We start from the raw sequence: 12,427 nt of genomic DNA on the forward strand, positions 1-12,427 counted from the left end.
GAGGAGAAAGAAAAGAAAAATAAGAGTGGGGAGAAAGATAAGAGTGATGAGAAAGAGATGAAAAATAAGAGTGATGAGAAAGAAAAGAAAAATAAGAGTGAGGAGAAAGAGAAGAAAAATAAGAGTGGGGAGAAAGAGAAGAGTGATGAGAAAGAGATGAAAAATAAGAGTGATGAGAAAGAGAAGAAAAATAAGAGTGAGGAGAAAGAGAAGAAAAATAAGAGTGGGGAGAAAGATAAGAGTGATGAGAAAGAGAAGAAAGATAAGAGTGAGGAGAAAGAAAAGAAAAATAAGAGTGGGGAGAATGAAAAGAGTGATGAGAAAATGAAGAAAGATAAGAGTGGGGAGAAAGAGAAGAGTGATGAGAAAGAGATGAAAAATAAGAGTGATGAGAAAGAGAAGAAAAATAAGAGTGGGGAGAAAGAGAAGAAAAATAAGAGTGAGGAGAAAGAAAAGAAAAATAAGAGTGGGGAGAAAGATAAGAGTGAGGAGAAAGAGAAGAAAAATAAGAGTGAGGAGAAAGAAAAGAAAAATAAGAGTGGGGAGAAAGATAAGAGTGAGGAGAAAGAGAAGAAAAATAAGAGTGGGGAGAAAGATAAGAGTGAGGAGAAAGAGATGAAAAATAAGAGTGAGGAGAAAGAGAAGAAAAATAAGAGTGAGGAGAAAGAGAAGAAAAATAAGAGTGAGGAGAAAGAAAAGAAAAATAAGAGTGGGGAGAAAGATAAGAGTGATGAGAAAGAGAAGAAAAATAAGGGTGAGGAGAAAGAAAAGAAAAATAAGAGTGGGGAGAAAGATAAGAGTGATGAGAAAGAGATGAAAAATAAGAGTGATGAGAAAGAAAAGAAAAATAAGAGTGAGGAGAAAGAGAAGAAAAATAAGAGTGGGGAGAAAGAGAAGAGTGATGAGAAAGGGATGAAAAATAAGAGTGATGAGAAAGAGAAGAAAAATAAGAGTGAGGAGAAAGAGAAGAAAAATAAGAGTGGGGAGAAAGATAAGAGTGATGAGAAAGAGAAGAAAGATAAGAGTGAGGAGAAAGAAAAGAAAAATAAGAGTGAGGAGAAAGAGAAGAAAAATAAGAGTGGGGAGAATGAAAAGAGTGATGAGAAAATGAAGAAAGATAAGAGTGGGGAGAAAGAGAAGAGTGATGAGAAAGAGATGAAAAATAAGAGTGATGAGAAAGAAAAGAAAAATAAGAGTGGGGAGAAAGAGAAGAAAAATGAGAGTGAGGAGAAAGTGATGAAAAATAAGAGTGAGGAGAAAGAAAAGAAAAATAAGAGTGGGGAGAAAGATAAGAGTGATGAGAAAGAGAAGAAAAATAAGAGTGAGGAGAAAGAAAAGAAAAATAAGAGTGGGGAGAAAGATAAGAGTGATGAGAAAGAGATGAAAAATAAGAGTGATGAGAAAGAAAAGAAAAATAAGAGTGAGGAGAAAGAGAAGAAAAATAAGAGTGGGGAGAAAGAGAAGAGTGATGAGAAAGAGATGAAAAATAAGAGTGATGAGAAAGAGAAGAAAAATAAGAGTGAGGAGAAAGAGAAGAAAAATAAGAGTGGGGAGAAAGATAAGAGTGATGAGAAAGAGAAGAAAGATAAGAGTGAGGAGAAAGAAAAGAAAAATAAGAGTGGGGAGAATGAAAAGAGTGATGAGAAAATGAAGAAAGATAAGAGTGGGGAGAAAGAGAAGAGTGATGAGAAAGAGATGAAAAATAAGAGTGATGAGAAAGAGAAGAAAAATAAGAGTGAGGAGAAAGAGAAGAAAAATAAGAGTGAGGAGAAAGAAAAGAAAAATAAGAGTGGGGAGAAAGATAAGAGTGAGGAGAAAGAGAAGAAAAATAAGAGTGAGGAGAAAGAAAAGAAAAATAAGAGTGGGGAGAAAGATAAGAGTGAGGAGAAAGAGAAGAAAAATAAGAGTGGGGAGAAAGATAAGAGTGAGGAGAAAGAGATGAAAAATAAGAGTGAGGAGAAAGAGAGGAAAAATAAGAGTGAGGAGAAAGACAAGAAAAATAAGAGTGGGGAGAAAGAGAAGAAAAATGAGAGTGATGAGAAAATGAAGAAAGATAAGAGTGGGGAGAAAGAGAAGAGTGATGAGAAAGAGAAGAAAAATAAGAGTGAGGAGAAAGAAAAGAAAAATAAGAGTGAGGAGAATGAGAAGAGTGATGAGAAAGAGAAGAAAGATAAGAGTGATGAGAAAGAGATGAAAAATAAGAGTGGGGAGAAAGAAAAGAAAAATAAGAGTGAGGAGAAAGATAAGAGTGATGAGAAAGAAAAGAAAAATAAGAGTGAGGAGAAAGAGAACAAAAATAAGAGTGAGGAGAAAGAAAAGAAAAATAAGAGTGGGGAGAAAGATAAGAGTGATGAGAAAGAGAAGAAAAATAAGAGTGGGGAGAAAGATAAGAGTGGGGAGAGAGAGAAGAAAGATAAGAGTGAGGAGAAAGAGAAGAAAAATAAGAGTGAGGAGAAAGAAAAGAAAAATAAGAGTGGGGAGAAAGATAAGAGTGAGGAGAAAGAGAAGAAAAATAAGAGTGAGGAGAAAGAAAAGAAAAATAAGAGTGGGGAGAAAGATAAGAGTGATGAGAAAGAGAAGAAAAATAAGAGTGGGGAGAAAGATAAGAGTGAGGAGAAAGAGATGAAAAATAAGAGTGAGGAGAAAGAGAAGAAAAATAAGAGTGAGGAGAAAGAGAAGAAAAATAAGAGTGAGGAGAAAGAAAAGAAAAATAAGAGTGGGGAGAAAGAGAAGAGTGATGAGAAAGAGAAGAAAAATAAGAGTGAGGAGAAAGAAAAGAAAAATAAGAGTGGGGAGAAAGATAAGAGTGATGAGAAAGAGATGAAAAATAAGAGTGATGAGAAAGAAAAGAAAAATAAGAGTGAGGAGAAAGAGAAGAAAAATAAGAGTGGGGAGAAAGAGAAGAGTGATGAGAAAGGGATGAAAAATAAGAGTGATGAGAAAGAGAAGAAAAATAAGAGTGGGGAGGAAGATAAGAGTGATGAGAAAGAGAAGAAAGATAAGAGTGAGGAGAAAGAAAAGAAAAATAAGAGTGAGGAGAAAGAGAAGAACAATAAGAGTGGGGAGAAAGAGAAGAGTGATGAGAAAGAGATGAAAAATAAGAGTGATGAGAAAGATAAGAGTGAGGAGAAAGAGATGAAAAATAAGAGTGAGGAGAAAGAGAGGAAAAATAAGAGTGAGGAGAAAGAAAAGAAAAATAAGAGTGGGGAGAAAGAGAAGAAAAATGATAGTGAGGAGAAAGTGATGAAAAATAAGAGTGGGGAGAAAGAAAAGAGTGATGAGAAAGAGATGAAAAATAAGAGTGAGGAGAAAGAAAAGAAAAATAAGAGTGAGGAGAAAGAGAAGAAAAATAAGAGTGGGGAGAAAGAGAAGAGTGATGAGAAAGGGATGAAAAATAAGAGTGATGAGAAAGAGAAGAAAAATAAGAGTGGGGAGAAAGATAAGAGTGAGGAGAAAGAAAAGAAAAATAAGAGTGGGGAGAAAGATAAGAGTGAGGAGAAAGAGAAGAAAAATAAGAGTGAGGAGAAAGAAAAGAAAAATAAGAGTGGGGAGAAAGATAAGAGTGAGGAGAAAGAGAAGAAAAATAAGAGTGGGGAGAAAGATAAGAGTGAGGAGAAAGAGATGAAAAATAAGAGTGAGGAGAAAGAGAAGAAAAATAAGAGTGAGGAGAAAGAGAAGAAAAATAAGAGTGAGGAGAAAGAAAAGAAAAATAAGAGTGGGGAGAAAGATAAGAGTGATGAGAAAGAGAAGAAAAATAAGAGTGAGGAGAAAGAAAAGAAAAATAAGAGTGGGGAGAAAGATAAGAGCGATGAGAAAGAGATGAAAAATAAGAGTGATGAGAAAGAAAAGAAAAATAAGAGTGAGGAGAAAGAGAAGAAAAATAAGAGTGGGGAGAAAGAGAAGAGTGATGAGAAAGGGATGAAAAATAAGAGTGATGAGAAAGAGAAGAAAAATAAGAGTGAGGAGAAAGAGAAGAAAAATAAGAGTGGGGAGAAAGATAAGAGTGATGAGAAAGAGAAGAAAGATAAGAGTGAGGAGAAAGAAAAGAAAAATAAGAGTGAGGAGAAAGAGAAGAAAAATAAGAGTGGGGAGAATGAAAAGAGTAATGAGAAAATGAAGAAAGATAAGAGTGGGGAGAAAGAGAAGAGCGATGAGAAAGAGATGAAAAATAAGAGTGATGAGAAAGAGAAGTCAAATAAGAGTGAGGAGAAAGAGAAGAAAAATAAGAGTGAGGAGAAAGAAAAGAAAAATAAGAGTGGGGAGAAAGATAAGAGTGAGGAGAAAGAGAAGAAAAATAAGAGTGAGGAGAAAGAAAAGAAAAATAAGAGTGGGGAGAAAGATAAGAGTGAGGAGAAAGAGAAGAAAAATAAGAGTGGGGAGAAAGATAAGAGTGAGGAGAAAGAGATGAAAAATAAGAGTGAGGAGAAAGAGAGGAAAAATAAGAGTGAGGAGAAAGAAAAGAAAAATAAGAGTGGGGAGAAAGAGAAGAAAAATGAGAGTGAGGAGAAAGTGATGAAAAATAAGAGTGGGGAGAAAGAAAAGAGTGATGAGAAAGAGATGAAAAATAAGAGTGAGGAGAAAGAAAAGAAAAATAAGAGTGAGGAGAAAGAGAAGAGTGATGAGAAAGAGAAGAAAGATAAGAGTGATGAGAAAGAGATGAAAAATAAGAGTGGGGAGAAAGAAAAGAAAAATAAGAGTGAGGAGAAAGATAAGAGTGATGAGAAAGAAAAGAAAAATAAGAGTGAGGAGAAAGAGAAGAAAAATAAGAGTGAGGAGAAAGAAAAGAAAAATAAGAGTGGGGAGAAAGATAAGAGTGATGAGAAAGAGAAGAAAAATAAGAGTGGGGAGAAAGATAAGAGTGAGGAGAGAGAGAAGAAAGATAAGAGTGAGGAGAAAGAAAAGAAAAATAAGAGTGGGGAGAAAGATAAGAAAAATAAGAGTGGGGAGAAAGAGAAGAAAAATAAGAGTGAGGAGAAAGAAAAGAAAAATAAGAGTGGGGAGAAAGAGACGAGTGATGAGAAAGAGAAGAAAAATAAGAGTGAGGAGAAAGAGAAGAAAAATAAGAATGATGAGAAAGAAAAGAAAAATAAGAGTGGGGAGAAAGAGATGAAAAATAAGAGTGAGGAGAAAGAGAAGAAAAATAAGAGTGAGGAGAAAGATAAGAGTGAGGAGAACGAGAAGAAAGATAAGAGTGAGGAGAAAGATAAGAAAAATAAGAGTGGAGAGAATGAAAAGAGTGATGAGAAAATGAAGAAAGATAAGAGTGGGGAGAAAGAGAAGAGTGATGAGAAAGAGATGAAAAATAAGAGTGATGAGAAAGAGAAGAAAAATAAGAGTGAGGAGAAAGATAAGAGTGATGAGAAAGATAAGAGTGATGAGAAAGAGAAGAAAAATAAGAGTGAGGAGAAAGAGAAGAAAAATAAGAGTGAGGAGAAAGAAAAGAAAAATAAGAGTGGGGAGAAAGATAAGAGTGATGAGAAAGAGAAGAAAAATAAGAGTGAGGAGAAAGAAAAGAAAAATAAGAGTGAGGAGAAAGAGAAGAAAAATAAGAGTGAGGAGAAAGAGAAGAAAAATAAGAGTGAGGAGAAAGATAAGAGTGAGGAGAAAGAGAAGAAAAATAAGAGTGAGGAGAAAGAAAAGAGTGATGAGAAAGAGATGAAAAATAAGAGTGAGGAGAAAGAAAAGAAAAATAAGAGTGGGGAGAAAGAAAAGAAAAATAAGAGTGGGGAGAAAGATAAGAGTGATGAGAAAGAGAAGAAAAATAAGAGTGAGGAGAAAGATAAGAGTGATGAGAAAGAGAAGAAAAATAAGAGTGAGGAGAAAGAGAAGAAAAATAAGAGTGAGGAGAAAGAGAAGAAAAATAAGAGTGAGGAGAAAGAGAAGAAAAATAAGAGTGAGGAGAAAGATAAGAGTGAGGAGAAAGAGAAGAAAGATAAGAGTGGGGAGAAAGAGAAGAAAAATAAGAGTGAGGAGAAAGAAAAGAGTGATGAGAAAGAGATGAAAAATAAGAGTGAGGAGAAAGAAAAGAAAAATAAGAGTGGGGAGAAAGAAAAGAAAAATAAGAGTGGGGAGAAAGATAAGAGTGATGAGAAAGAGAAGAAAGATAAGAGTGAGGAGAAAGAGAATAAAAATAAGAGTAAGGAGAAAGATAAGAGTGGGAAGAAAGAGAAGAAAAATAAGAGTGAGGAGAAAGAGATGAAAAATAAGAGTGGGGAGAAAGAGAAGAGTGATGAGAAAGAGAAGAAAGATAAGAGTGAGGAGAAAGAAAAGAAAAATAAGAGTGGGGAGAAAGATAAGAGTGATGAGAAAGAGAAGAAAAATAAGAGTGGGGAGAAAGATAAGAGTGAGGAGAAAGAAAAGAAAAATAAGAGTGAGGAGAAAGAGATGAAAAATAAGAGTGGGGAGAAAGATAAGAGTGATGTGAAAGAGAAGAAAGATAAGAGTGAGGAGAAAGAAAAGAAAAATAAGAGTGAGGAGAAAGATAAGAGTGATGAGAAAGAGAAGAAAAATAAGAGTGGGGAGAAAGAAAATAAAAATAAGAGTGAGGAGAAAGAGAAGAAAAATGAGAGTGGGGAGAAAGAGAAGAGTGGGGAGAAAGAGAAGAAAAATAAGAGTGAGGAGAAAGATAAGAGTGATGAGAAAGAGAAGAAAAATAAGAGTGAGGAGACTGAAAAGAGTGATGAGAAAATTAAGAAAGATAAGAGTGGGGAGAAAGATAAGAGTGATGAGAAAGAGATGAAAAATAAGAGTGAGGAGAAAGATAAGAAAAATAAGAGTGGGGAGAAAGAAAAGAAAAATAAGAGTTGGGAGAAAGATAAGAGTGATGAGAAAGAGAAGAAAGATAAGAGTGAGGAGAAAGAGAATAAAAATAAGAGTAAGGAGAAAGATAAGAGTGGGGAGAAAGAGAAGAAAAATAAGAGTGAGGAGAAAGATATGAAAAATAAGAGTGGGGAGAAAGAGAAGAGTGATGAGAAAGAGAAGAAAGATAAGAGTGAGGAGAAAGAAAAGAAAAATAAGAGTGAGGAGAAAGATAAGAGTGATGAGAAAGAGAAGAAAATTAAGAGTGGGGAGAAAGATAAGAGTGAGGAGAAAGAAAAGAAAAATAAGAGTGAGGAGAAAGAGATGAAAAATAAGAGTGGGGAGAAAGATAAGAGTGATGTGAAAGAGAAGAAAGATAAGAGTGAGGAGAAAGAAAAGAAAAATAAGAGTGAGGAGAAAGATAAGAGTGATGAGAAAGAGAAGAAAAATAAGAGTGGGGAGAAAGATAAGAGTGAGGAGAAAGAAAAGAAAAATAAGAGTGGGGAGAAAGATAAGAGTGATGAGAAAATGAAGAAAGATAAGAGTGAGGAGAAAGAGATGAAAAATAAGAGTGAGGAGAAAGAAAAGAAAAATAAGAGTGGGGAGAAAGATAAGAGTGATGAGAAAGAGAAGAAAAATAAGAGTGATGAGAAAGAGAAGAAAAATAAGAGTGAGGAGAAAGAAAAGAAAAATAAGAGTGAGGAGAAAGAAAATAAAAATAAGAGTGAGGAGAAAGAAAAGAAAAATAAGAGTGAGGAGAAAGAGAAGAAAAATGAGAGTGGGGAGAAAGAGAAGAGTGGGGAGAAAGAGAAGAAAAATAAGAGTGAGGAGAAAGATAAGAGTGATGAGAAAGAGAAGAAAAATAAGAGTGAGGAGACTGAAAAGAGTGATGAGAAAATGAAGAAAGATAAGAGTGGGGAGAAAGATAAGAGTGAGGAGAAAGAGATGAAAAATAAGAGTGAGGAGAAAGAAAAGAAAAATAAGAGTGAGGAGAAAGATAAGAGTGATGAGAAAGAGAAGAAAAATAAGAGTGGGGAGAAAGAGATGAAAAATAAGAGTGAGGAGAAGGAAAAGAGTGATGAGAAAGAAAAGAAAAATAAGAGTGAGGAGAAAGATAAGAGTGATGAGAAAGAGAAGAAAAATAAGAGTGGGGAGAAAGATAAGAGTGAGGAGAAAGAAAAGAAAAATAAGAGTGGGGAGAAAGATAAGAGTGATGAGAAAATGAAGAAAGATAAGAGTGAGGAGAAAGAGATGAAAAATAAGAGTGAGGAGAAAGAAAAGAAAAATAAGAGTGGGGAGAAAGATAAGAGTGATGAGAAAGAGAAGAAAAATAAGAGTGATGAGAAAGAGAAGAAAAATAAGAGTGAGGAGAAAGAAAAGAAAAATAAGAGTGAGGAGAAAGAAAATAAAAATAAGAGTGAGGAGAAAGAAAATAAAAATAAGAGTGAGGAGAAAGAGAAGAAAAATGAGAGTGGGGAGAAAGAGAAGAGTGGGGAGAAAGAGAAGAAAAATAAGAGTGAGGAGAAAGATAAGAGTGATGAGAAAGAGAAGAAAAATAAGAGTGAGGAGACTGAAAAGAGTGATGAGAAAATGAAGAAAGATAAGAGTGGGGAGAAAGATAAGAGTGAGGAGAAAGAGATGAAAAATAAGAGTGAGGAGAAAGAAAAGAAAAATAAGAGTGAGGAGAAAGATAAGAGTGATGAGAAAGAGAAGAAAAATAAGAGTGGGGAGAAAGAGATGAAAAATAAGAGTGAGGAGAAGGAAAAGAGTGATGAGAAAGAAAAGAAAAATAAGAGTGAGGAGAAAGATAAGAGTGGGGAGAAAGAGAAGAAAAATGATAGTGAGGAGAAAGAAAAGAAAAATAAGAGTGAGGAGAAAGATAAGAAAAATAAGAGTGAGGAGAAAGAGAAGAGTGATGAGAAAGAGAAGAAAAATAAGAGTGGGGAGAAAGATAAGAGTGAGGAGAAAGAAAAGAAAAATAAGAGTGAGGAGAAAGATAAGAGTGATGAGAAAGAGAAGAAAAATAAGAGTGAGGAGAAAGAAAAGAAAAATAAGAGTGGGGAGAATGAAAAGAGTGATGAGAAAATGAAGAAAGATAAGAGTGGGGAGAAAGAGAAGAGTGATGAGAAAGAGATGAAAAATAAGAGTGAGGAGAAAGAAAAGAAAAATAAGAGTGAGGAGAAAGATAAGAGTGATGAGAAAGAGAAGAAAAATAAGAGTGGGGAGAAAGATAAGAGTGAGGAGAAAGAAAAGAAAAATAAGAGTGAGGAGAAAGAGATGAAAAATAAGAGTGGGGAGAAAGATAAGAGTGATGAGAAAGAGAAGAAAGATAAGAGTGAGGAGAAAGAAAATAAAAATAAGAGTGAGGAGAAAGATAAGAGTGATGAGAAAGAGAAGAAAAATAAGAGTGGGGAGAAAGATAAGAGTGGGGAGAAAGAGAAGAAAAATAAGAGTGAGGAGAAAGAGAAGAAAAATAAGAGTGAGGAGAAAGAAAAGAAAAATAAGAGTGGGGAGAAAGATAAGAGTGATGAGAAAGAGAAGAAAGATAAGAGTGAGGAGAAAGAGATGAAAAATAAGAGTGGGGAGAAAGAAAAGAAAAATAAGAGTGAGGAGAAAGAAAAGAAAAATAAGAGTGAGGAGAAAGAAAAGAAAAATAAGAGTGAGGAGAAAGAAAAGAAAAATAAGAGTGGGGAGAAAGATAAGAGTGATGAGAAAGAGAAGAAAAATAAGAGTGAGGAGAAAGAAAAGAAAAATAAGAGTGAGGAGAAAGAAAATAAAAATAAGAGTGGGGAGAAAGATAAGAGTGAGGAGAAAGATAAGAGTGATGAGAAAGAGAAGAAATATAAGAGTGAGGAGAAAGATAAGAGTGTGGAGAAAGAGAAGAGTGAGGAGAAAGATAAGAGTGGAGAGAAAGAAAAGAATGGTAAAAGTGGAAAGAAAGAGAAGAGTGAGGAGAAAGAGAAGGAAGATAAGAGTGGAGAGAAAGAGAAGAAAGATAAGAGTGAGGAATTGAAAATCTCAACAAACAACCAGTTCTGCAGCACATGGGGAGACTCTCATTTTAGGACGTTCAACGGAGACTTCTTCCAACTTCCTTCCACTTGCAACTACATCCTTGCGTCCCAATGCAAGAGCAGCCTTGAGAGTTTTTCCATTCTGATCAAACGGCAAAAGATAGATGGGGTCACTACCATAAAGAAGATAACTATGAACCTGGAAGGAGTCGATGTGGAATTAGCTGGGACTTCCGTCAGGTTCAATGAGGAACTGTGAGTCTGTTTTGATAGTATGACATGTCATTACCATTGGTTTTACGGACTTTAATGTCTTATCATGTTACTGTGATGATTTTTTTGTCTCCTATAGTGTTACTCTACCATTTAGCCAGTCGGGCATTTCAATCGCAAGAGGTTGCTCCTATGTGAAGATAGAGGCTAAGCTGGGTTTGGTCATGAAATGGAATGAAGAAGACTCATTTTCGGTATGTTTTATCATTGTGCTCCGTATCATACCTGATTGTATACATCTTAGATCAGCACAGAACGGAATCTATTGAATAAATATATTTTAAGTTGTATTGCTACATTTATACTTGGCTGATTTCGATCACTTCTTAGCTAAACTTTTTTGTGAGATCGTGTTTATAGTAAGATACATTTTACCAATGTTAGAAGTGCCCAGGGTGCTCTTAATAAGGCATTTTGCACAGATTAAAAATGGTCGATTTTCAAGTATTCAATCACTTAAAGACAATATTTATTATTAAAAAAGGCAAAACAAAATCTAGTTCTTAGGTTGCTGTTAAAACAGGTAAACATGTCTCCTGTCCTCAGGAAGGCTATTAGTGAAACTAGGCGCATGACAAACTGTCCATGTCATTTTTGAGAAACAGTAGTTGTCACAACATTCTCCACTTAAGGTCTGCTTTCTCTATCCCAATCACATGGTTTTCATCTGTTATTGTAGTTTAGCGAAATGATTATGTAAAAGTTAGAACTTTTCATTCTATTCTGATATAATGGAGAAAAAAGGCAGTCTTCTGCAATGTGCTGTACAATATTCCTTTTCTGCACCTTATTCAAATGTCGTTTTTCACCTGATTTTAAGGTTGAGCTGGATGCAAAATTCAAGAATGAGACCTGTGGTCTGTGTGCTGACTTCACCACAGGTAAATACATACAAAATAAGATTAAAACAAACTATAAAATGTGTCTTCACATTTGCTAAACACTTCTTTTGCCTCTAGAAACAGGGATTTCAATGACTCCTGAAGATGTTGGGGAGATGTGGAAAGTCAGCGATCTTAATGAAGAATGTGAAGACATGTCCTCTACCGCAACAACAACCTGTGCAAAGCAGGTATGACAAAATGGATTTGCTTTAAATAATTGATATGACATTTAGGTACAATTTAAATAAATCATATACTTTGACCAACAGACAAGTCTCTGTGAGGAGCTGCTCTCAGGAACTGCATTCCTCAGCTGCCAAGACCTGCTTGATACTGACAAGTATATCGAAGCATGTGAGAATGACATGTGCAACTGTAACAGCAGCAGTTCTTCATGCCTTTGTAAAACCATAACAGAGTACTCCCGTCAGTGTGCTTATTTAGGCGGGAAACCCCAAGAATGGAAGACCGAAGATATCTGTGGTGAGAACAGCAATCAAAACATTTACATGTTTGTGCATTTTCACTGTATTTATATCAGAATCAGTGTTTCTAAAAATAAAATGTCATGTGTTGAATAGGCCAAACATGCCTTTTCAACAAGGAATATAAGGAATGTGGTAGTCCCTGTGTTGACACCTGCAGCGACTCCCAGAGGAGCCAAGTGTGTGATGAACACTGCGTAGATGGATGCTTCTGTCCATCTGGTAAGTTTTCTGATTTCAAAACCAAATGAGATGATGAAGTTATAATTTGTATTTTGGTTTGTTGTTACCCGCAAATACTAAATGCTTTACTTCATGTTAATATAGGGAGATTATCACATTCATTTGATTTGTCCTTGCTCTCTTGACGCTCCTCTTTGCACTGTTGTGATGCATCATTTTAAGTAGTCTTGGCTGCTATCAGTTAGCTGCAAAGAGTGAAAGTTTTCTGGCGATGCACAGTCAAATCCAAAGGTGTTTAGCCTTAATTATTCAGTTTGGGTTTCACTATGGAAGGAGATGGAGTTGGCTTTGACATCCCTTAAACATATGCTAAAATTACATTAATATAATTAATTCTGTTCTGTAAAATGTTAGTTAGGCATGGCGGGGCACGAGTAAAAACTAGATGCAAGCGATTATACTAGGGCACAGGTTGACAGGGTTAGTGAAGAGCAGAAAGAAACATGAGCAAAATCAAGTTGAATACACAATACAATAGGCTGAAGAAAAATACAGAGAGAGAGAGACAGGAGAACACAGGAGACAAGTGGAGAAAGGGAAACCCAGGGTAAAACAGTTGAAACAGCCAGTGCACATTTTGGGCTGTGACATTAAGTAAAATAGGTGGTAAAAAGTATATCGCAAAACACGCTCCTTCAGGGTTTGCATTGTAGAGCAGTTTACCATTGGCCAAAGATTAATCATGTCTTTATGTTTTTCTCAAGGGACTGTATTCGACGACATTAATGAG

At 35.1% G+C, this 12,427-nt stretch overlaps 1 protein-coding gene across 1 annotated transcript in view; it reads left to right on the forward strand.

Moving 5' to 3' along the window:
• Positions 1–12,427, forward strand: part of LOC307258444 (mucin-2-like) — a gene marked incomplete at both ends in the record, with an annotated part of 65,358 nt that overhangs the window by 34,058 nt on the left and 18,873 nt on the right. Inside the window, 6 exons of the mRNA XM_080037973.1 lie at positions 9,832–10,067; positions 10,165–10,279; positions 10,906–10,966; positions 11,045–11,157; positions 11,239–11,452; positions 11,615–11,651. Of these exons, the coding sequence (XP_079894099.1) occupies positions 9,832–10,067; positions 10,165–10,279; positions 10,906–10,966; positions 11,045–11,157; positions 11,239–11,452; positions 11,615–11,651 (776 nt within the window). The remainder of the gene's footprint in view (positions 1–9,831; positions 10,068–10,164; positions 10,280–10,905; positions 10,967–11,044; positions 11,158–11,238; positions 11,453–11,614; positions 11,652–12,427) is intronic.

Source organism: Ammodytes marinus (genome assembly GCF_949987685.1).
Source record: "Ammodytes marinus genome assembly, chromosome: 12".
Classification (NCBI taxonomy): Eukaryota; Metazoa; Chordata; class Actinopteri; order Uranoscopiformes; family Ammodytidae; genus Ammodytes; species Ammodytes marinus.